The sequence below is a fragment of the Alosa alosa genome, chromosome 11, assembly GCF_017589495.1.
Source record: "Alosa alosa isolate M-15738 ecotype Scorff River chromosome 11, AALO_Geno_1.1, whole genome shotgun sequence".
NCBI classification, from domain to species: domain Eukaryota; kingdom Metazoa; phylum Chordata; class Actinopteri; order Clupeiformes; family Clupeidae; genus Alosa; species Alosa alosa.
Window position 1 is genome coordinate 33,864,068 of NC_063199.1, and position 24,286 is coordinate 33,888,353.

Genomic DNA, 24,286 nt, shown 5'->3' on the forward strand with positions numbered 1-24,286 from the left:
ATACCTTCCAACAGATGTCAACAGAACATTCTGATACTGATAAAGAATCTAAAGTAAAAAGTGAAACCTTTTTATCTGAAACTATAAAAGACGATGATGAAACCATCCACTCTAAGAAACAGAGCGTCATGGCTTCTGGATACATGATCTCATCAGCAACACCTTCTCACCTTGCAAAAGTCTTCCACATTTGAACTCTGCGGTTGCCAGCACCAAACTCCCATCTCCAAAAGGGAAGCCAGCTGCCCAGCCCTGTCCACCTTCCACATTTCTGACGCACACGGATGTCCCCTATGACCTGCGGGGGCCGAGTGTGAGTCAGGTGTGCTCCTGCCTGCGGCTGCTAAAGCCTGAACCAGCACTCCCAGACCTTCGGGCTGACACTGGTCAACAGAGACATCCACACCTAGAGTGGTGAAAGATGCCCAGGGCATGAAGGATGCTCACATCATCAAGCCGCTCTGCCTCTAACAGGCTGTAGGAGGCGCTCCGTCTCTATGGTGCACACCGTCTCTATGGAAACACAAGACAGGATGGACCGGCGCTGTCAATCATTTCAGCCCCTTTGTCCCTCAAACACAGAGGATTTATTTCATTTATAAGCCATTATGATTTTTGGTTATGTTCACAAATAAGCATTTATAAAAAGAAATAAATAGTAAGTTAGTGACCAAAACGACACATTCAGGTGCAGCATTTGTCATTGTGATGAGGCCACAGTCCACAGTTGTATAATTTCTTGTAACATTAGCCCTGTCATTTCTAGCAGCCACATTAGATATTCACAAAACATAAAACCAAACTAATTCAACAACCATTTGATTTAATGAAATTAAACAAATGAAAATGCCAACCACAGACCTCTCCATTTGTCAAGCAATACAAATATCCCTTAAGACTGCTGTCACTTTGATTAATTGTAAATCCCTGATTAAACATCTTAATTAAATTCTTTTTCTCAGTGATGAATGTGTCTCTATAACAGTTTAAATCACATCTGAAACACCTCTCATGGCCATTGGAGATGCTGGACTGTGTCAGTCTCTGTTGCCACATTAGAGTACGTCACAATATTGACTCTAGATTATATTTTTCTGTGGAGTTCTGTGCTTTAACCTGCTTGCTCGTTTTCCCTCACAGTATATTTTGACGAAACAATACCTAGGGTAACTACATATCCACAGGCATAGTGTTTTAGTTCAAGTGACTTGGAAACTGAAGTCTTGTTTCCACCATGATGTGCTATGGTTCAACAATGCAAAACAGGGTAGTCTAATTGAAGAAATATGTTGTAGGTTATTATAACAAATCACTTGGCATGGCAATATAATTCAGAGGTTTTGTCTTCAGTAGGCTTTCCACAAACATTGTCTGTGTTTCTTGATCAAGTAGGCCTAAGCAGCTTCAGAGAAATCACTGCGTGGACTCTGCCTTCAGTCTCTCGAGGATTTCTTCGGGGCTTAATGATGCAGAGACGTTAACGACCTTCTCTCTAGATCTTGAACCCTGTAGTAGAGATATGATACAAAAGCTAAACATATCGCATGAGACACGTGTGGCGCGCGCATACCAGTGATATATGTATCGCATGAGACACGTGTGGCGCGCGCATACAGTGATATATGTATCGCATGAGAGATGTGTGGTGCGTAATTACAGTGATATATGTTCTCTCTTTCAAGTCGTACCTTGTCCAGAACTATTTCGCTTTTCTTCACATTCAGCACCTTGGATAGATACCGTACAAGCTCAGAATTGGCCTCACCATCAGTTGGGGGTGCAGCGATAGCGACACCTACTGCCTCTGACGACACATCTACAACACAAGTAAAGTTGTCACCACAAAGATAATAAATGCATACTGCCATCAAATATCCCGATAACAGGTGGCTTGTGCGCAACATGTTCTTCATTAACAACTGATCAATTCTCAAAACGATCTTTACTTTAAAAGCCAATCATTGTTTGCTTTAAGTTCACCTACCAGTAATGGCATTCTGCTTGGACCCAGGCTTCGCATGTACAGCTATGGAAATCCCTCCGTTTTTATTGCGAGAAACTGGGCCTGCTGCTTTGGTCTCCTCTGACTGTGATTTTGCGCCTTTACCCTACAGACAGAGGCATAATCACATTGGCTACATTTACACAGGGGCATACAGCATCACTCTAATACAATGGAAGCTTGTGGAGACTGCCACTGCAATACAATACAAGGCAGTAAGTCTGAAGGTTTGTGAGTATTTTGGTGATGGCGCACTAACTAAACTTTACGTTACCGGTTTATCTTTCTTTGGCATGTCTTTGTTCCAAAGGAAACGATTTTGATGTAGCTGACACAAAAACCTCGAACTCTTCTGACAGTCAGTAAACACAGTGCGAAAACGTGTAATATTCCTTGAGAATGTACAATAGTTTTTAAAGTCCAGAGGCTTAAATGATGACCTGAAAGCCAAGCGTAAAGAAGAACCGAGTGAACTCATGTGCCCGTTGCTTCCACTACAACGGCAATTCTTAAATTAGTTTTTATTATTATAATTTTAAAAACATTTACATGGCATGCGGTAGCGAGCTGATGGCTAGCCTACTTCCTAAATGATTGCGCATGACAGGAAATGTTACGTTCACACTGCGGATTACGCGTCAATGCTGCAAAGAGAATGTGCAGATTGAACTGCCTAAACAGTGCAAACCGCAAACAACGTCGTTGTTTGGCAATTCAGTGAGTGTTGTGACGTCTAGGTCATCTTTAATAGTAGCATGTAATAACATGTTTCCCTTTTGATTGTCCATATATTTCCGGTCTTTCAGGCAGCCTACTCTAAGGTCGCTTTCAGGCAGCCTACTCTAAGGTCGCTTCTGTTGTCCATAGCCGACTGCATGCAATAATATACTGCAGTGTATTCTGCTGTTATAGCCTATGGTAATTTCCCTAAAATTAAGTTTCATTGTATGGGTTCTAGGCCGTTGCACATTGTCTTGCCAAATAGCTATGTATGTACATTACTAATACCAGATAGCACACAAAATGACTTGGTGCGCTAAAAGTTGAAATTCTCAAACTATTTATAGCTTGCAGTTCACGCCCCCACCCCGCCCCCCTTAATGGTGTTGTTTTCCAGATGTTGAGTGAAAGTCCCTCCCCGTCATCATCTCCCTTTTCACTCCATCCCATTCATTCAGACAGTCAGCTGCGAGTGCATACACGCTATAGCCGTAGACACACATAGCACTGGCTTGGGACACAACAAGGAGCCCCAAGGAGGTCCGATTATGTTTTAAACAGACACAACTGTTATTTTCTGCTCAGGTTTGCGCGAGATTTCTTCAGCTACCTGATCACAGAAAGTATCATACTCTTTAAGCAATATGGAAAACAATCAAAGTCAAGACACAGAGGAAAATCCATACCTTTGGTAAGTTTTTTTTTAATTATTATTATTTGTTTAACACTTTTTCAATAACTTGGAGATGCTAACGGTTAGATATGATTAAAGCTCAAACTTTAAAAAAACAAAAACAAAGATGCTGTCCTCCAGGATAATAGCCTAGTTCTGAATCCAACTGTTTTCATTCTCGGGAGGACATGAGACGTGGCACTGTTGTCAAAGGGTCCAGCAGCAGAAAGGGTGCATTAGCTCAGGCCCTTCCCTCTGTGTTGTCAGTGACAATTGATAACCAGGTCATGATTGCCCGGCTCAAATGCTCAACTTGAGCAGACTTGTTTCCGTCTACTCCTGCCTTGAGCTACACTCTACAAAGCACCTGAAATAGGCACTGATGGCATAGCACTGAATAGCACTGACGTTCCTCATAGTACAGTAGGTCAGCATGAAAACATGCACGTGGGAATTGTAGGTCAGTATGAAAACATGAGTTTTGAGTGCAGGTATTACGCAAGGCATTGATTCAGAGAGCACAGTCTACACATGTTCATTATCCCTCTTGTGTCTCCTTTCTAATATGCCCAGCATGTATTATACTTGAATAATATTAGAGTTTGAACAAAGTAGAAACAAATGAAAGCTGGTAGTTCTACAAACTTGTCTTGTCTTATTTTGGCACACCAGTTTTCAGAGAACCCCATCTCTCCGTCGCAAATGGCGGAAGCGCTACGGAGGACTGGATGGCAACAAACTCCTGGAGCCCAACAAGGAGGAGGACATGCGAGGTACGTGTAGCCAGAGCGCGGCCGGCTAGCGTGTCATTGTGGTCAGCCTAGTGCGGCCTCTGGGTGAGAGAGGCCCTGGCCCTGTGGGTGGAGCTCTACTGAGCTATCATCATCCAGGACTACGAGGGATCTGCAGCCCAGACACACTCATTTCATGGGACGTGTGGTGAGCGTCTGGGCCTGGATATGTGAGCAGGAAGTAGCTGTGGTGAACTTGAAACCCTTTCTAAAGAGATGTGATGTGGCACTCTATGTTTCCCGTGTGAAAAAAGAGTCAGGATAAAGTAAAGATGTTGACTTTTCATGCCATTCAAAAACCAGTCGCAAACAGTAATTCAGTGTATCTGTCTAGTGATTTTCACTTTTGAGTGATTTTTATATGTGAGATATAAATGTGTATGTGTGTTTTTGTGTTATGGTTGTATAAGCTACTGATGCCTAACATATCCCTCGGGATGAATAAAGTATTTATCTATCTATCTAGAACATGACCGCAATAACATATATCTTATTTACAGCAGCTGCATTAGATTCTACTCTGTACACATCATTTTAGACAGCAGATGGTTTTACAGCATGTTGCTGTGTATATTCTTGAGGTGGACTGTTTCTCCTTTCAGACTGTGTGTGTGGCAGATGAAGACTTGTGTCTGTCTGCACTCACTGAGCCCTGGGCAAACTGTCTGCATTCTTCAGCCTGGAATGTTCAAATTCACTGTAAAAAAAGGAGTAAAGCAAAACAACTACAGCGATGCACTTGGGCTGATATGAGACAAACGCATGATTTGCTTTAACATTCGTTTTCATTTTAGTTATGAAGTGAGATATTTAGACTAGAGAGTTAAGTAGTACATATAGCCTGAGTTACAGTCCAGCATGACGCAGTATAAAATAGCGCATGCCAAAGGCTATTCTGCCACCCCTTTCATCTTACAGGCTTGTCCTCTAAACAGCTCTGAAGCCTGAAGCTTTGCACCAAAGCAGGCACCAGGGCTTCAGGGAGCCAAAACAGCATGTTCATGTGGTGATTTAATAAGCAGGCTTGTGGAGAAAATGTTAAAATAAAACAATTAAAGTCATCTGTCACCATAGAAACCAATTTGTGACGTGCGTTCTCGTTTGGTTTGGGAACTTTGTTAACTGGCTGCTGAGGTTTAGGGTATGCCAAGGAACAAAAACATCTCAGGTCAAAAGAGCAAGAAAGAGTGATGTGTGTTTTTATTCTTTTGTTTTCTCAGAAAATGGTGGAATAACAGATGCCCACTTGGACAGGAACTTGACCCCTGTGAAGGGAGATGAAAGCCAGGTAGAGACCCTACCCTCCTCTGTCAATGCCATCCTGTCCACCTGTCTACACACACACACACACACACACACACACACACACACACACACACATGAATGCTTACAGTTCAGTCAATGTAAATCAAACAACGCTTTCTGAAGTGACACAGTATGACATGACATTTATACATTTCATAATATATCTCCATATTTCTGTATGGAATAACTTAAATTGAGAATTAAATTTAGTGGTGATGATTGTTAGCTCCTGTCCTGGATAATAGATCAAATGATTCATATTTGCACCCAGGGATTTGGGAGGCATGATTTGTGCCCCAACTATAAAGCTGCTTTGTTCTGCCTTGTATAAATTGAACTTGCCTGTGCAGAGACTGTGGCTCAGTTCAAATATTTCTTACCTGTTGTAAAACATACCCCCTGAGGTTTTGCGGCATTTGCTGGCTAAGACATATATCTGCCTGTGTGGGGACTTGTAAAGGTAATAATTAAGTTTTCTACACAATGTAGCACCTGTGTCTGTTCAGACATCAAAGGTTTTGCTGGAACTCTATGAATGGGAAATTCGCTTTGAATACAAAAAGTTGTCAAACCTTTTATACAAACTGTCATGTACTTTGAAATAACAAATTGGCTTGTCTGGCTCCTCTTTTCTTGATGCACTTACTACAGTAGAGACATTCAGAGAAAATGGAAAAGCACCTCCTGAGTACTGAATACCCATTTCACTAAGGCTCTCTAAGATCTTTGATGTGTTGTTGTTTTTTTTAATATCAGGAAGCACCACTGCCAGGAAATATTCCACATCCGTTGCCAAGGAATTCGTTTCCATCTCAGAGACCTGTCAGCTTTGTCAGCCCAGGATCAGCAGGTAAGCAGGTGGAGCTCAAGATGTGTCGCTCCGCGCGATTACTTCCTCCTCTCCTTCTCTCTTTTGTCTTATTGCATCCATCCCCCTATTCTGTGTCACAACCATTTCCAAAAAGTATCTGAAATCTAGTGCCCAGATTGCTGTTCACTTTATCTAGTGCCCAGATTGCTGTTCACTTTATCTAGTGCCCAGATTGCTGTTTACTTTATCTATATCTAGTGCCCAGATTGCCCAGTGCCCAGATTGCTGTTCACTGTGCCCAGATTGCTGTTTACTTTATCTATATCTAGTGCCCAGATTGCTGTTCACTTTATCTAGTGCCCAGATTGCTGTTTACTTTATCTATATCTAGTGCCCAGATTGCTGTTTACTTTATCTAGTGCCCAGATTGCTGTTCACTTTATCTAGTGCCCAGATTGCTGTTCACTTTATCTAGTGCCCAGATTGCTGTTCACTTTATCTAGTGCCCAGATTGCTGTTTACTTTATCTATATCTAGTGCCCAGATTGCTGTTCACTTTATCTAGTGCCCAGATTGCTGTTCACTTTATCTAGTGCCCAGATTGCTGTTTACTTTATCTATATCTAGTGCCCAGATTGCTGTTCACTTTATCTAGTGCCCAGATTGCTGTTTACTTTATCTATATCTAGTGCCCAGATTGCTGTTCAGATTTGTTCATCTAGTGCCCAGATTGCTGTTCACTTTATCTAGTGCCCAGATTGCTGTTCACTTTATCTAGTGCCCAGATTGCTGTTTACTTTATCGTTTTGTTTCAGGCTCACCATCTTTCATTGGGAATGGCAGCCAGAAGCCCCCCTTGCCCCAAGGTGACCATGAGAGACAGGCCCCCCAAGCCTGGCACAGCGCTGGCAGACCTGATGCCCAGCAAGGGCAACTTAAGCGCAAAGGGTGAGCCCACACCATATGCTCACCGCACAGTAGGACAGAGCTAAAGCTGATAGGTTTGTGTGTTGTTGTGATAATAGCAGTGCTAACCCCAGGAAGAATGTAGAGATGCACTGATACGACTATTTTCAAATCCCAACACGAGCACAAGAACTTACATTTGTGTGCTGCCCAATACTGAGCAATGCTACAAGTACTTAACAAGGCAGTAATCCTGTCATACATTTATATACAGCATGCATTTATTAACGGTATTTTATCGATCTATGGGCAGGGCGGCTGATGTCCTCTTTGACAGTTTTGCCTCCAATGGAAGAGTGAACACAAATCACTTTTTTGAGGTATGGACCATTGGACTGGATCACTGTAGTTGTACACTGAGATAAACCGTCATTTCAAACATGTGCTTCTGTTCTGCGGTGTCCTACAGCCTATGTGGACTTCTGGAGTCCAGAGATCAGACGCCAGGATTAAAGACTGCTACATACTGATGAGAAAGCTACAGGACTCAGACGGAACCGTTGACAGGAACACCTTTCAGAGGTCAGACCCACAACATTGCCTGTGTATTGGCCCCAGCTCAGTATTCACTTGTGCACGTGTCTGTTTGGCTGGCAGGGGTGTCGGGTTACTCCAGGATGTCTCTGACTATTTAAGTTGCTAGTATGAGACTTAAACTCAGTTTTACCTCTAAAGTACAAAAGTATGTATATTACATTGTCCAAGAGGCAGGTAACATTTTTGTAACATTTTTGTTTTCATGCCCAAATAGAAGATGTCTGAGAGGTTGTTTATGCCCTGACTGCAAACCATTTTTCAAACCAGTTGTCAAAACCCTCCAGTGTTCTTTCAAGTTCATACTCGTGTTGAGAATAAATCAGGACAACGTTGTCTTTTATCAGTGATTTATGGGTTTAAAAAATGTTTGCCACATTTCTAATCTGCCAGTATTGTGATGCATCCAGAAAATGTGCTGTCGTCTATATCCCCTCCTAAGGTGCGTGACAGGCTTTGTATCGTTCATCCTGAAAGCACTACAAGGGAGATTTGTCATCCCCGACTTTTTCACATTCACAGAGGAAACACAGAAGCTCTTTGTAAAATGCAAACAGCTTTCATCTGTGAAGGTTTGCACCAGTCTTCCATTTTAATGACAGAAACCTACTTCTGATGCCAATTAGTATAAAATATCATCCACTATGACAACCATAAATGATGTATGGGATTTCAAAAGAAGTTGAACGTGTCGTTTAGCAGGAGAAAGACGCAGGAGGGGAGGACTCTGGAAAATGGGGAGTGTCACTGTGTACAGTGGATGGACAGAGGTACCGACCCAAACATGCATCTCCTCTCTGTTCTTTCATTCACCTGTTGCTACCACATTTTAGCTGTTGCCATTGTAATTTCCATAATATTTGTCTCTTTATATTCTCAAGTCAAGTCAAGTCGGCTTTTATTGTCAATTTCTTTACATGCACTGGTCATACAAAGAATTGAAATTTCGTTTCTTACTTTCCCATGCAGACATAGACATACTTTAAATACAGACATAGACATACTATAGACATAGCCATAGACAATAAACATTAAATTAAAGTGCAAGACTGAAATATAGAACATGTATGTATCAAAATAGAAATATAGGACATATTTAAAAAAAAAAAAAAAAAAAAAGAAAATAGAGGTAGTTGTGTTGTATATTTATATAGTCTTAACAGTTACATGAAGTTTAAACTTGTGCTTGTGTGACCTGTATATTTACATTGATATGCAGTATGCAGTAATTTCAAGTATATCAGGCTTGATGTGAAGCAGCAACACGTTAGGCTGCGCAGTCACAGTGCAGTTCCACAGGGCGGTGTTGGGGGGGGGGTTAGGGTAGACAGGATCCTAGTTTCCTAGGTTCCTGGCTGGCTGGTGGGTGGTCATTCTCAAATGACGAGGACCATGTTATATGACTGCATATTAAACTTATGAGGATTAGTCACTGTGTGATTTGTGTACTATTTTCTCAGTAACAGTCCTCTGCTCTAAGTACTCTTCTTCCCCACATCAATACACATTTGTTTGTAATATAGGACATTTGAACTGGTACTAAATGTCAGTGTATTTGACCTAATGTATTGTGTCTGTACACTTCCAGGCTGTCGCTAGGAGACTGGTCAGAACCCTGTGTTCTGCGGGAGATATCATGGCCCTTGGTTTACAGCCTTGCGGTGGACCAGCTTGGCTCAGACTGTGTGCACAGATACGTTGGTGTTGAGGAGTTCTCAAAGTTTGACTCGCCCTTTACCCTGACCAAACAAGGTAAGGCTAAAAGGAATATAGTCCTGCAGTGTGTTGTTGGAGTATAATGTTGGAATATAGTCCTGCAGTGCGTTGTTGGAGTATAATGTGGGAGGGAAAGCAGTGATGTATGGGTGTGCAGAAAGGAAAAAAACGGTCACAAACTTTCACTGAGTTCAGCTGAGCATCCACTGGGCTTTTCTGGGCTTTCACACAAACACCTCGTTGGACTGGACATCATATTGATGCAGTAGTACTAGAGACTGATTCACTGAGAGTTCAGCTGAGCATCCACTGGGCTTTTCTGGGCTTTCACACAAACACCTCGTTGGACTGGACATCATATTGATGCAGTAGTACTAGAGACTGATTCACTGAGAGTTCAACTGAGCATCCAGGCTTTTCTGGGCTTTCACACAAACACCTCGTTGGACTGGACATCATATTGATGCAGTAGTACTAGAGACTGATTCACTGAGAGTTCAACTGAGCATCCAGGCTTTTCTGGGCTTTCACACAAACACCTCGTTGAACTGGACATCATATTGATGCAGTAGTACTAGAGACTGATTCACTGAGAGTTCAACTGAGCATCCAGGCTTTTCTGGGCTTTCACACAAACACCTCGTTGGACTGGACATCATATTGATGCAGTAGTACTAGAGACTGATTCACTGAGAGTTCAACTGAGCATCCAGGCTTTTCTGGGCTTTCACACAAACACCTCGTTGGACTGGACATCATATTGATGCAGTAGTACTAGAGACTGATTCACTGAGAGTTCAGCTGAGCATCAACTGGGCTTTTCTGGGCTTTCACACAAACACCTCGTTGGACTGGACATCATATTGATGCAGTAGTACTAGAGACTGATTCACTGAGAGTTCAACTGAGCATCCAAGGCTTTTCTGGGCTTTCACACAAACACCTCGTTGGACTGGACATCATATGGATGCAGTAGTACTAGAGACTGATACAGGTTGGACTGGAGATCATATTGATGCAGTAGTACTAGAGACTGATGCAGGAGGTGGCAGAAGTAGCTGTGGGTGAATACTTAGAGCGCTCCACACAGCATTGCCATCTGCACATATTATAGGTCCTCATGGAAGACTGGCCTGGCATTAAAGGAACAGCACAGTAATCCAGAATATGCATTTGCAAGTAAATAGCATATAGTACTGTATATGAGAGACATTTTGTGGTACGTCAAAGTAAATCACCACATTAAGCCACTGACTAGGTGCAAGATGTTATTAGACTTCTATTATGTTATTGTAGTCAGGGTCCAGGGTTTACCTTTGTAAGTGTAAAGAATATAAAAATATAGCAAGAGTATAACAAGGGACTGTTTGTGCCGTTACTGTCTGAAGCACTATAATGCTGATCATGTACATATGCAGTTAGGATTATGATGCCGATTTCTACTAGTCTCCATGTTCTGTTTGTCTGTCTCTTAGGTGTACCACACAGTCCTCTGACAGAGACAGGTGCCATCATTTGCACATCCTTGCTGCAGGTGTGGAAAAGAACTTTCCTCTGTTATACAACCCCAAAACAGAAAAAGTTGGGACGTTGTGTAAAATGTGAATAAAAACAGAATGTAATAATCTGCAACTTTCTTAAACTCATATTTCGTTGCAAAAAGGACACAGACAACATATCAAATGTTGAAAATGACAAATTTGACCATTTCATGGAAAATGTAAGTTAATTTCGAATTTGATACCAGCAACTTGTTTAAAAAAAAGTTGGGACGGGGGTAAAAAATGCTGGAAAAGTTGTGTAATGATAAAGAAAACAAAAGGAGGAATGTTTCACAACTAATTAGGGTAACTGACAACACCATTGGGTATGAAAAAGAGCATCCCAGAGAGGCAGGGTCCCTTAGAAGTAAAGATGTAGGGGTATTCATCACTCTGTGTAAACCTGTGTGCACAAATGATGAACCAATGTATTTTTAATGTTTCTTAAGATGCAATTGTGAAGTATTTGTGGAGTTCATCATCTACAGGACATAGTATTATTAAAACATTCAGAGAATCCAGAGAAATTCCAAACAAGGGAAAGAGCTGAGAAACAAATTGGATGGCCATGGTCCTTTTGGACCTCAGATGGCACTGCATCAACACCAGACCTGTTTCCAGACCTGTCATTGTTGGGGCTCAGGAAAACCTCTGATAACTATTGTCTATGTGCACAATTTGATACTCAATTCAAAAACTGCAGCCAAGATTGTAACAGTCAAAACAGCCAACATTGTATTGAGACATGATACCGAAAATACCACCATCTTATCTGGGCCTAAAATGGACTGAGGTAACATGGAAAAAGTCCCTGTGTTTATACCAATCAAAATGTGCCTTTTTTTTTTTAAATCATGGACTCATCTGGGCTAAAGAGGAGAGGGCCTATTCAAGTATCCAACCTATCCAACTTGTTTTAGTGTTCAGTTCAAAACCCAACATCTATGATGGTGTGGAGGAGCATTAGTGCCTACAGCATGGCCATCTTGCACATTTGGCAAAGCACAATCAATTCTGAATGATGTACACAGGTTTTGAGCAACATATACTCCCATCCAGGCAATGTATTTTCCAGGGAAGACCTTGAATATTTCAGGAAAACAATGCCAAAATTAATTCTGCACATATTTAAATAGTATTTCTCCACAGAGGAAGAGTCCAGGTGCTAAAATGGCCTGTCTGCAGTCCAGATTTGTCTAATTAGGTGCATAATGTAATGACTAAGAATACCCCATGCTGTTGAGCAACTGAAATCCTATATCGGGACGACAGGGAGTAATTGGACAACATTTCACTTTCAAAACTCTAGTAACTGGTCTCCTCAGTTCCTAAACATTTACAATATTTTAAGAGTTGAAGCGGCACAGTGGTAAACATGCTCCTGTCCCAACTTTTTTTGAAACATGTTGCTGGCATCAAATTCAAAATTAACATATATTTTCCATGAAATAGTTCAAATTTTCATTTTTAACATTTGATATATTGTCTATGTCCTTTTTGCTGATAAATATTGTTTTTTTACACAATGTCCCAACTTTTTCTGTTTTGGGGTTGTATATCACTAAAGCTCCCTGAAGCGTCTGCTTCATGTTTCTGTCATTTCCCTCCTCTCCTCGTGTAACAGATGTTTTATCTCTGCAGTTGACCGTGAGACCTGGCCCTGAAGAGGAGGAGAAGTATGAGTCTGTAAGTCAGTGCTGTCCATTTGCAGACCGCAGTAACGTGGGACATGCCGTAGCATGATCCACACTCATATGGTGTATTGAACTATTGTGCAATTTTACTTTCCCACTGACTGCAGGTCTTGAATGTCATCAGGAGATTATGCAATAAAGAACATGCAAACTTAAACTGCACAAGGTACAATACATCTCATTTCAGTGCTCCTTGGTTCCTGTGCACAGATGTTGATATTTGTTGTTAGATGTTGATATGATTTCTGTTTGCTTTTTATAGTCATCAGAATCTGAGAAAGGACAGTATTCGACTCCATGCATTATCTTTCTACCTTCAAGAAATGAAAGTATGTTACTTCGCATTATCATCAAATGTACCTCCTGTGTTTCTTACTGCATGTTACATCCTTCCCTATATTTTTCAGTGCTTTCCAGAGTCTGTGGACATTAATGCTACCCTGGATCTAATGTTACAAGTAAGCGACATATTTCACATTTCATTTTGTCTTTTTGGAATGAAACCTATCTGATGAGGTATTTGTCATTAGTGTTCATCAACAGAGGTTACTTGTGAGTCAGGAGCCGCCTTGGCTGCCACATTTGCCAATGGGGGCCTTTGTCCACTGTCAGGGGACCAGGTCCTGTCGCCTTCAGCAGTACGCAATAGTTTGTCCATGATGCAGGTGGCTGGGATGAATGACTACTCCAGGATATTCCATTTCAAGGTGGGCTAGATGGGGCTTTGATAGCAGTGTACCTCTCTGATTGGTTAACCTGTCTGTGCAGTATGTTTTTACGGTGATCTATTTTGTGTAAACATGTTTCCAGACTTCTGTTCCAGCGAAATCCAGCAGGTCTGGTGCCGTGTTGATAGTGGTGCCCGGCGTTCTCGGCCTCATGGCCTGGTCACCTGAACTAGATACCTTTGGAAATGCCTGGAAGGCTGTGCATTTCTGTGAGGTAGTTCAACCAAAGCAATAGCACATATCTTAGCCACATGGCGATGTGGAAGAGCTAACAACCAATCATTTCCTTTTCTCTCCTTAGGAACTAGTCTCGTCCTTCCAATTGCATAGTTTTGACATCAGGACTCCTTTCAGACAAGTGTTGTCATACCGTCAGTGGAAAGTGGAATCTGAGGTTATCTTGCTGCAACTTTTTAAATTACTCACACCGCTTTTTGCTTGTTCAGAATTAACAGACATGTCAAGACTGTTTGAGAATATTCTAGAGAATACAAATCTCTTCCCTGTGAGAACAGATTTGTCATTGACATCGACATCGCTCATATTCCCCCTTTTCACCGTTTCTGCAGGGTTATCAAATAATGAACATTCTGCTGGCTACCTTCCGAGGAGACCTACCATCCCTGCGCAGGTATTACCACCTGTGCTCTCTCATTGAGAACACAGTCTAGAGTGTGACCACCCGTGCTCTCTCATTGAGAACACAGTCTAGAGTCAACTCATAGAAATTGTGGCACTGAATAACTCTTATAATTTGTCATATAGGGGAGAACAGGATAAGATGAGCCATTTTTTACCTTCTTCGTCATTCTAATGTGTCAAAAAGGTTTTGTTTTGTAACCTTCACACCAAACTCAATGTGTTTCTACAACTTCTGTAGTCAACAACTCTTTGATAACTTGTAAGGGTAAAGAGATTATGCTCTCTGCAAAAAAGTTGGCCTTCTGGCACAAATTACCCCATATGTGGGGTAAGATGAGCCTAGGTGTGGAGTAAGTTGGCCCAAAAAGAAACAAAAAGATTTCAGGTAAAACATTTTTATTTTCTTAAAACATTCATTTTAATTTTAATTTAATTTCTACAAACAGTAACAAACACCTAGCCTGGAAAATCCAGACCCTGGTAATCTAGAAAGATTAAGGGTCTGGCCTCGAATAATGTAATGGCTTAACTCGAGGGGCGGCACCAAGCATGCATTTGAAAATCTCACTGCACACAATTGGATAACACTACGACCAATGTTTACTGACCTCCAACGTTGCAGCGCTGTCGTCATCAGTTTAGCTCGCCTCTGGCCCGCCTATATCAGATATGCCGATTTGATTGGTTCCACGGGATGCAAGGGGTAAAGGGTAAAAGTAATGTGTTCTCGCGAGAACTCTGGATTTCCAGGGTAACAAACACCAACATTCAACTGAAAATTTGCCGAATATTCACCGGAAAATTTGGCAAGACAGATTTAGGCCTATAACATTTTTGGTCGCCTGTTTACCTTTGAATTTTCCCATTTAATTGACTTGAATGAGTCAGATTAATTTCCTGACTAATAGACAAGTGGACTCAGTAAATTCCTGATGATTAATTAGATATTAATGAATGAAGTAATACATAAATCATGAATTACTTCATGTACCCTTACCGTAAAGTGTTACCAAAATGGGTAAAGGCCTGTGTAACTTAATCGAGACTACATACATTACCAACCTAATTAAACTTCAATTATGTAAAAAATGTAATGTAAATCAGGTTTTATGGCCAAGAGTATACTTGGGTATACAAAGGAATTTGTCTCTGCATGTATCCCATCCGTTAATTTTTTGGAGCAGTGAGCACAGCCTGTATCCTTGATTCTATGTGGGCATGGGAGACAAACCTTTCCACCACCCACATATTTCCTACTGGGAGGATTTCTGTGAACAATTTTATGAATCTTTCTTGACCCTCAAAAACACATCAAAGTTTCATTCATCAAATACATGGTATAACATTTTAACAATTACATTTTTTCAAAGGTTTTTTCATCCATAATACTAGATTTTTTTTTTTTTTTTTTCACAGCCTGTATCCTTGATCTATTGGCCAAGGGAGATTTCTGTGAACAATATGAATTAATTTACATGGTATAATGACATCCGCCCAATGAAAGTGCCCAAAATCGCCATTTTGGCAACCATTTTGTTTATGCTAATTGAATGGTTATAAACTCAAAATTCAGCTTGGGAACAGGGCTGGTTGGATTCAGCACACCTTAATTATGTTAAAAAGTCCTGTTCCCAACTTTTACTAAAAAATGCCTCTAGGAAGCATATCTCAAAAATATCACCTGTCTATAATGCCTTTAGCTCTTAGTAACACTAAAGAACCATATAGAATGAGGTCACAAAATCAAGGAAAACTTTAAAAATCTTACAGATGTAATACAAGTACTAGTTAGCTGGCTCAACTTAGCCCAGCCCTGGTCTTACCCCACAACCACCATTTGGAAAGAAAATGCTTCTGACAACAAGCTAAGGTAACATTCACGATTTTATTTAGCACTCACATCATAGCTTAAAGGGCACCAAACAAGGTGTAATGCTGTGTAGTGTTGTTCTATTCACATTTTCTCTAAATCACCCTAACTCTGGCCATGAATTCAATCCACTTGGAAATCAAAAAAACATATTTTTACACATATATTTTTTACCACATTTGCCAAGTGTTGTACCTTTCCACAGATTGTAAGGAATGATTCCCTCTTCCTTAAAATGCTGTCAGATGATAAAATTGATCCTAGAAATGGGGGCTCATCTAACCCTATGCGGGGGGGGCTCATCTAACCCCTATGCGGGGGCTCATCTAACCCCTATGCTCAACTTACCCCGTTCTCCCCTACGGTTTAAATTTTGTTATCTTATATATTGTTGTCTGATGAAACCTCTGGCTAGATGAGACTACATTCTGTTATATTATATATTGTTGTCTGATGAAACCTCTGGCTAGATGAGACTACATTCTGTTATCTTATATATTGTTGTCTGATGAAACCTCTGGCTAGATGAGACTACATTCTGTTATCTTATATATTGTTGTCTGATGAAACCTCTGGCTAGATGAGACTACATTCTGTTATCTTATATATTGTTGTCTGCTGAAACCTCTGGCTAGATGAGACTACATTCTGTTATCTTATATATTGTTGTCTGCTGAAACCTCTGGCTAGATGAGACTACAAAAAAGCTCAACTGAAAACCTCCACTGTGATCCACAAGCTGTTCTTTCCAAACTGCCACAGGTACTTCCTGTCTGGGGCAGACATGAATGCGGTGGATTATGACGGGAGGTCAGCCCTGCATGTGGCAGCCTCTGAAGGCCACTTGGAGGTCATCAAATTCCTGATGGAGAACACAGGGGCTAGTGGTTTGGTCAAAGACAGGTAATAGGCACAACAGATACTGAAATGCTATTTCAGTTACATAATTAGTTTAGCTCTGCGTAAAAATACACTATTCCATAAAAGACACGTTGGACAATGAATGTCATCCACTGTACAGCACTATCAAAAACCAAAAGAGCTTGATCAGCTGGAGACTTCGCTCACTGCCTTGCACAACTGAAAGGCTGAGGAAGTCATTTGTTCCCAGGGCCATTGAACTGTTCAATGCTTCACTAAAGGGAAGAGGAGAGATAGACTTCTCTGCTTAGTCTGTCTGCCTCTCCACCCTCTCCATGTTTGAGTACTGACTGCCCACCACTGCTTTACTACTGTTTTACTACTGTTTTACTAATGTACACAGCCTAATGTTTTCACTACTGTTTTACTGCTACACTGTTTTTCATGCTATATTGGCACACATGATCAATGGCTGTGGTCAGGCTTCTGCTACAATACTGAATGAATGAATGGCTATAACCCTATTACCTCAACCTGTTCTTGCACTGAAATAGTTTTTTATTTTACCTTGTCTACATTATACTTTACTCTCCTATTTGTCCATATTATTTATGCTGGTCTCTAGACCTTACTCTTGCACTCTTGCACTGTTGGACTAATGTTGGACTACTTTTTGCACCTTCACCATGACACTCACTCTCTTGAGCACCTTGCCATGCACACATAACTAAGGACTATGGTTGGACTACTGTTTGCACCTTCACCATGACACTCACTCCCTTTAGCACCTCACCAGTCCCGGCCCTGTCACAACAAGCGTATTATGCTTGATCACCCTCAAGCACATTGGATTTTCTTAATTTAATTTATATAGTGTATTTAGTTTTGTTAGTTTTCTTATCTTCTACTGTCTTTATTGTACAGTGGAGTTTAGTTATATGTTTATACTTATATTTACCATTTCTGCTGTAAGTGCATGTTGTGTGTGATGTCTGTATGCTACTGAGACCCTTGAATTTCCCCTTGGGGATCAATAAAGTATGTATGTATGTATGTATGTATGTATGTATGTGTGTGTGTGTGTGTGTGTGTGTGTGTGTGTGTGTGTGTGTGTGTGTGTGTGTGTGTGTGTGTGTATCTAGTAGCCTAACTTTACATAACAATGTCAATGGCAACACTACTACCCACTTACCTCATGAGAACTGCAATGACTTGAGTTACATAATAAGCAATATATACTATTCCAATAAACTTGAGTTACATAATGAGCAATATATAATATTCCAAAAAGGCATAATCTATCAGTTTGATGATGTTGTAATTGTGCGTTTGTGTGTGTGTTGTTCACAGGTGGGGTAATACAGCAATACAGGAAGCTGTGAGATGTAACCAGACACAAGCTGCTCAGCTTCTCAAGACATACTCAGAGCAGAGAGAGACCTCATGATCACAGAGACTCAGAGCAGAGAGAGACCTCATGACCACAGAGACTAAATCTGGATGTCAACAGACATGCTCGTGAAAACCCACGGAATGCACCAGAATTATGCACAACACACCTCAAAAAACACACCTCGAAAAACACACTATGGAAAAGGGTCTTGGTGGGGAATGGATGTACAGATTTCGGAACAGATTGGTCATCTCACACAAGAAAATACAAACTTGCATGCTTTAGAGGCCTAAGAAGAATTAAACAATACTACATACTTGAGATCAGTTTGAACAGTTACTTAATTTAGGCCGGTGCGGTAACAAAATCAAAGTGTCAAAAAGGTATTTCAGTTGCCAAAAATCATCAGTGGTTGTACCAGTACATAAAGTGAAAGTGATCTCAACATCTGGCAGAATTGCTGCCTTTTGGTTTCATCCCTTTTGATGTAGTGGCTGTTCCTACTTCCATAGAAGAGCAAAGCCAGAAAATCAGCCAGAAAGGAATAATAGCAAGTTGCTTTGTGTAACCCAGCCTCAAATGTACACAAGATGCAATTACAATATTTTGGTACCATTCACAGTAATGTACACTTGCATAGTTTCAGGATTTTCACGATGCCTTTTATTACAAAGAAGTGTTCGGATGACACGTCAGTAGTGCCAGATTAGTGTTAACTGCTGATGTCATTGTGTTATTTAACCCCACATTATACATGCCTATTCACATTATTTCTGCCTTTTATGATTTGAATTTATGTTTTTTTATTGTATAAAATTGTCATTACTTTCTCTAGCTCTCCCTCTACACTGTATGTTTATGTATGTGTGTTCATTAGCCTCAGGTTTTTAAGAGACTTGCATTATATTCCAATACATTTCTGTAAAGACATTTTTAAAGTAGGCCATTTTGTATCCACTCGTTGTCTTTATATTTTGTCAATTCTGAATGTCATCAACAGTGTCATTACTTGTGGGACAGGACGCAACTTAATGCTGCAGTTTATAAGGTGCAACTTAATGCATGCAGTTTATAAGGTGAAAGATGCATTTTGCAAGGAGGTGTCCACAGTTCTAGTTCTTTCTCTCTGTCTTTATCACAAATGCACCAATTTGAAGTGCCATTAGTGTCATTGAGGTATCAAGGGACACAGACCCTAAATATGTGAATGGCTTTATGTTTCACAAATATGAACCCATCAATATTCAATTATAAAGAAATCTGATTAATAGCCTCACTTGACTAATTATAAAAAGGCACACAACTGCACACACTATACACAATGTGATACTCTGTTGCAGGTCAGAAAAATGCAGATTGTTTTCGTCAAATCTGGCCTGTGGCAACTAGCCTCGTTGACACGGGCCCTGCTCAATTGAGAAAATGCCAATTTTGTCCAAAGATCGTATGTGGCAACTTTATAGTAGAGCGAACCTCATTCTTGGAGCAGTTTGCCAGGCACTGATACGCTGATACATTGACTGGCACGTTCAACTACATGCAAGGCTGCGCGGATCTGGGTGAAAGTGATGCATGCTGGATTTTGAACAATTCCAACATTCATTGTGGTAGGCCCCCCCCAAGCATTACGTTCAACCAGATTTGCGCAGCGCTGCATGAAGTCGAATGAGCCTATAACGACGTAGGTGATCAGGAGGAGTAACACGTAACCGAAATGGCACGCCAACTGCAGCAGCTTGCTAGTGCGCGTACCTTTGCGTACGATTATTGTTTAGAATATCAGTATTGTATTGATTATGCCTTTTCAGTAGCGGGACTAAAGAAACAGTTTCATGAAGCATGCCAGGTAAGCGGAGGACATACCACGGAACGTTCAGGCTGTATAGGTGTTGGCTACAGTGCTGCAGTGCCAAGTTCTTTCAATATTATCTGTCTGCAGAGCTCCATTCTTTTGTTGTAGTTGCATAGAATGTGGCCTTAGAGCGGTGATTTTGGAAGCGTAACAAGTGAATGTAATCTCTGAGGGCTAACCTAGATCCGTGCAGGCTCAAGCGCACTTCTTTGCGCAGTGTCAGTACTCGTCTGCCCCCTTTGAGACTGATATGTGGAGAACAATTTCCTCAACTAATAGTGGCTGGCTATTTTCCAAAACCGTGATAATAGAAAACTAGGCAAGGACCTTTTATCTGCGTTGGCCTAAAATTTCGTGTCATTTCGAGATGTCAACATCTGCACCGTAATAATTTGGTACCTGAATGGTGCCTCCCTCGTAGTTGGTCTGTATTACATCATAGAAACAAATGATCGATTAATTACATAACTTTGGCCTGTTACCTTGAGCCTTTGGGTGATTAAAAGGAAGTACAATTGTATCATAAATGTATTCATCAGATTGTCAGTCCGTCTCCACAGCCAGTAGGCTACACTGTAGGCTAGTGAATATGCTGGGCTTGATCAGGGACATTTCTACGAATTCTGGGGCCCCAAGCAAGTCTTAGGGGTCCAAACCAACCCCTCACCCCCAGCAGTTGAAAAGCCTAATTTTTAGACCTTTTACGAAATGTGTGAAGCCCACACTCAGATATACAGTATGCCAATATTATATCCCCATGGTCCAAAACACATCTGGTGACAAAATATGCACCTCTCCTATACATGACGTGTTCTACACAAACTAGTGAAGGACTGTTGGACAGCCATCACTCACTTCTGCTTTCTAAGATTTGGGTCACACACTGGCATTGCAAAGAATCTCACCTCTCTCCCATTCTCCTCCTTTGACTTGTAGCTAAACTTAGCAGACCCCTTACCCATAGAGCCGGTCAGTGGATGTTGCTACCCCTTACCCATAGAGCCTGTCAGTGGACATTGCTACCCCTTATCCATAGAGCCTGTCAGTTGACATTGCTTACACACAATAGATAGATAGATACTTTATTGATCCCTAGGGGAAATGGTCCAAAACACATCTGGTGACAAAATCGCCCCATCTCCATATCCCAGGGCCATGCGGCTGGCTACCAAGCCAAACATGCTTATGGCCAGCATGTCCTAAGAGTTATGGGTGAACTAGTGAGCTAATAATTATATAAGACTACTAATATACTACTTCACTTACTAATATAACTTACCAATATATACCCGACCAGTAGTCCCGGCTGAAATGCCCTTGAGCAAGGCACCTAACCCCTCACTGCTCCCCGAACGCCGCTGTTGTTGCAGGCAGCTCACTGTGCCGGGATTAGTGTGTGCTTCACCTCACTGTGTGTTCACTGTGTGCTGAGTGTGTTTCACTAATTCACGGATTGGGATAAATGCAGAGACCAAATTTCCCTTGGGATCAAAAGAGTATATATACTTATAAGTGAAAGTACCAATATATATATATATATTTATACTTTCAGGAGCCATGCATAAATGGGGCGATGTGAAAGTCAGATATAATGAGAATCACCAGTGTGTGCTAAAGGAATTAGTGCACTCAAAACACTTTACTTGAAGGTATTTTCATAAGAGTGATGTGACACTGTCATAACCCTAACCCTAATCCTAACTTGTCATGACAAAAACCGAATGACACTTAATGACAGAAGCATTATTTCATAATCTTTATGAGACCTTCATGACAGTGTCATGTCACTCTTGTGTAGATACCTTCAAGTAAATTGTAACCAATATTGGTTTGTTTGTTGTCTCCAAAGTTTACTAGCTGTGCTGTCGTGGACATGTCTATCAGAGAACAAGCTCAGACAGTCACAGTGTTTGAAATAATGTGTGTATGTCATGTTAATCTACAAAGACTGATATTTTTATGTCATATAAACCCTTTTCTGACTGGTTCACTCAGATGCATTTTCCTCTCATGCCCACCTCCTCTCTTCTCTTGCAGCTTTTAAATGAAAAGATGAAAGGAGCTGAAGGAACAACACTGGATGAAGATGTGAACACCTTTAAATTTAATTGAAGTTGAAGTATGAAGAATTTCTGTTTCTGTGAATGGTTATGTTATAAGAGTATGAGGTGACATCCAAAAGTCATAAAGGTCTTTGTAGACTGTAGTTGTAGACTGTTAATACCTTGACTCCTCAAACCTTCTGCCAACCATCAACAGTCATGGGCACCTACAAGCAGCTGCCTAGTGCTGTAAAAGCTGAAATAATCAATGCCCACAAAGCAGGAGAAGGCTATAAAAAGTTAGCCAAGCGTTTTCAGCTAGCTGCTTCTTCAGTTCGTAATGTAATTAAGAAATGGCAGTTAACAGGAATGGTGGATGCTCAGATGAGGCCTGGAAGACCAAGAAAACTTTCAGAGACAACTGCTGGTAAGGTTGCTGGAGAGGCTAATCAAAAGCCCTGTTTTGATATAAAAGACCTTCAGGAAGATTTAACAGATTTGGTGAATACTCCAACTCTTCAGACCATCTCCCAACCATCAACAGTCATGGGAAACTACAAGCAGCTGCCTAGTGCTCTGAAAGAGGAAATCATTGAAGGCCACAAAGCAGGAGAAGGCTATAAAAAGTTAGCCAAACGTTTTCAGGTAGCTGCTTCGTCAGTTCGTAATGTGATTAAGAAATGGCAGTTAACAGGAATGGTGGTTAAGTTCAGGCCTGGAAGACCAAGAAAACTTTCCGATAGAACTGCTGGTAAGATTGTTAGAAAGGCTAATCAAAACTCCCGTTTGACTGTAAAAGACTTCCAGGAAGCCTTAAGAGACCCAAGAACAACAGGTCTGAAAAAGAAATGTGTCAACCTCACCAAACAAATAATGGATAAAATATATATCACTGAGGACCAAGACACACTTGAGAAACTTTCAGAAAAATTAAGCACCCTGCTGGAAGACCTCACATCTCCTCCCAGTGATGACAACGGATTGCCATTCCAGCCACACTGTCACATAGGTCGACTGAAAGACTGAACTCCAGGTAATTGAACAGAGTGGGCGCCCATGCTGAAAGCATGCCATAAGCCCACAGAGTGGCAGGCCTGTAGATTCAGTGGCTATCACCCTGCCCCCCCCCCGTACAGGGTCAGAACTTGCATGTTGGTTCTGGAAAAGGTGAATGTGATTCCTTGGATCTGGCCTGTTGTGCCTCATATGCTTCCTTGTTTGTAGGATTCTACAGCCCAATGCCCTCCTCAGGCAGGCTGTCTCAGTTTGAACTTTATAGTCTTTTAGTGGAATATCTAATGCAAGTTTGCAAATTTGCTGTGGTTTGTTGTTTGCTTAAATATTTGTTTAAATGGCATAAGTTTGTATCATGGTAACATGTGTGGGGTTAGCTCTCAGGCTTCTAATAACCAATGTACATGACGTAAATGTAATTCCTGAAAATAGAGGTTTCTATCTCAATGTGAAACTGTGTTAAATGTAAATGATGACCATTAATGCATTCTGTATGGGTTTAAAATCACAATTCAGAAGTGTTTTAACATCTTTACAAATCTGCCCATCAGTAGCAAAGTAGTTTGATAATACTTGACATTGCTGTACAGGTTTTCAGTCTCATGGTTTAAGCTGCATTAGCAGAGGTAGACCTTACTTTTATCCATTAATTCCAACCAACAGATGCTCAGTACAACACATGACCTTCTTGACCCAGATTAGTACATTCCTGATGAGAATGCAGGAGTGAGTTTGTCACAGACAGGTAACAGGCATATTGGATACTGAAATGCCTTTTAATTTACTTAATTATGTTAGCTTCTTGTAAAAGTAGGCCTACAGTAAGTTCTGATATATTGTAGGCCTACCATATGTTATAAAAGACAGTTTACCATAACTGTAGTCTGACTTTCTGACAGTCAGTGGCAACACGTCACATTCAGGAGAACAGCAGTTGAGCTGTAAAACATAAGTGTACCAGTTAAAGGGGAACTTGGCAACTATTTCAACTGAATAAACCCATTTAGAAATCGTTTGGATGATTAAATGACCTGTTCCGTTGAAAATGGTGACTTTCCCCGCTCCCCCTAGCGTCCCCAGGCGGAAAACCAACCTTGCAACATTAGCCTACCGTCCAGGTAAGAGAAGTGA

The 24,286-nt window shown here is 41.0% G+C and overlaps 2 protein-coding genes and 2 long non-coding RNA genes across 7 annotated transcripts; 2 read left to right on the forward strand and 2 right to left on the reverse strand.

Moving 5' to 3' along the window:
• Positions 1-806: 806 nt before the first annotated feature.
• c11h15orf40 (chromosome 11 C15orf40 homolog) lies at positions 807-2,586 on the reverse strand. The gene is made up of 4 exons (XM_048257566.1): positions 2,277-2,586; positions 1,985-2,108; positions 1,689-1,816; positions 807-1,506 (listed from the first exon to the last, which is right to left on the reverse strand). The coding sequence occupies exons 1-4, from the start codon at positions 2,478-2,480 to the stop codon at positions 1,414-1,416; spliced, it is 549 nt and encodes a 182-aa protein (XP_048113523.1). The 5' UTR covers positions 2,481-2,586; the 3' UTR covers positions 807-1,413.
• On the forward strand, positions 2,127-18,711 carry glsl (glutaminase like). 4 transcript variants are annotated; one of them, XM_048257561.1, is made up of 22 exons: positions 2,127-2,229; positions 3,308-3,413; positions 4,068-4,168; positions 5,407-5,474; positions 6,248-6,341; positions 7,118-7,250; positions 7,522-7,588; positions 7,678-7,790; positions 8,245-8,374; positions 8,502-8,572; positions 9,391-9,554; positions 10,994-11,052; positions 12,701-12,745; positions 12,861-12,919; positions 13,016-13,082; positions 13,161-13,211; positions 13,284-13,460; positions 13,564-13,695; positions 13,783-13,875; positions 14,051-14,112; positions 16,756-16,896; positions 18,205-18,711. In XM_048257561.1, exons 2-22 carry the CDS (start codon positions 3,367-3,369, stop codon positions 18,299-18,301), a joined length of 1,971 nt encoding a protein of 656 aa, XP_048113518.1. In that variant the 5' UTR covers positions 2,127-2,229; positions 3,308-3,366; the 3' UTR covers positions 18,302-18,711. The 4 variants fall into 4 exon arrangements, with proteins under 4 accessions (XP_048113518.1, XP_048113521.1, XP_048113519.1 ...); XM_048257564.1 differs by having other exon boundaries at positions 8,505-8,572; XM_048257562.1 differs by lacking the exon at positions 2,127-2,229 and adding an exon at positions 2,637-2,719.
• On the reverse strand, positions 16,347-24,228 carry LOC125303689. The gene is made up of 3 exons (XR_007195079.1): positions 24,187-24,228; positions 24,028-24,094; positions 16,347-16,855 (listed from the first exon to the last, which is right to left on the reverse strand). It is a non-coding gene; the product is annotated as an uncharacterized LOC125303689 (long non-coding RNA).
• LOC125303688 lies at positions 19,920-24,167 on the forward strand. The gene is made up of 2 exons (XR_007195078.1): positions 19,920-20,093; positions 22,137-24,167. It is a non-coding gene; the product is annotated as an uncharacterized LOC125303688 (long non-coding RNA).
• Positions 24,229-24,286: the final 58 nt, after the last annotated feature.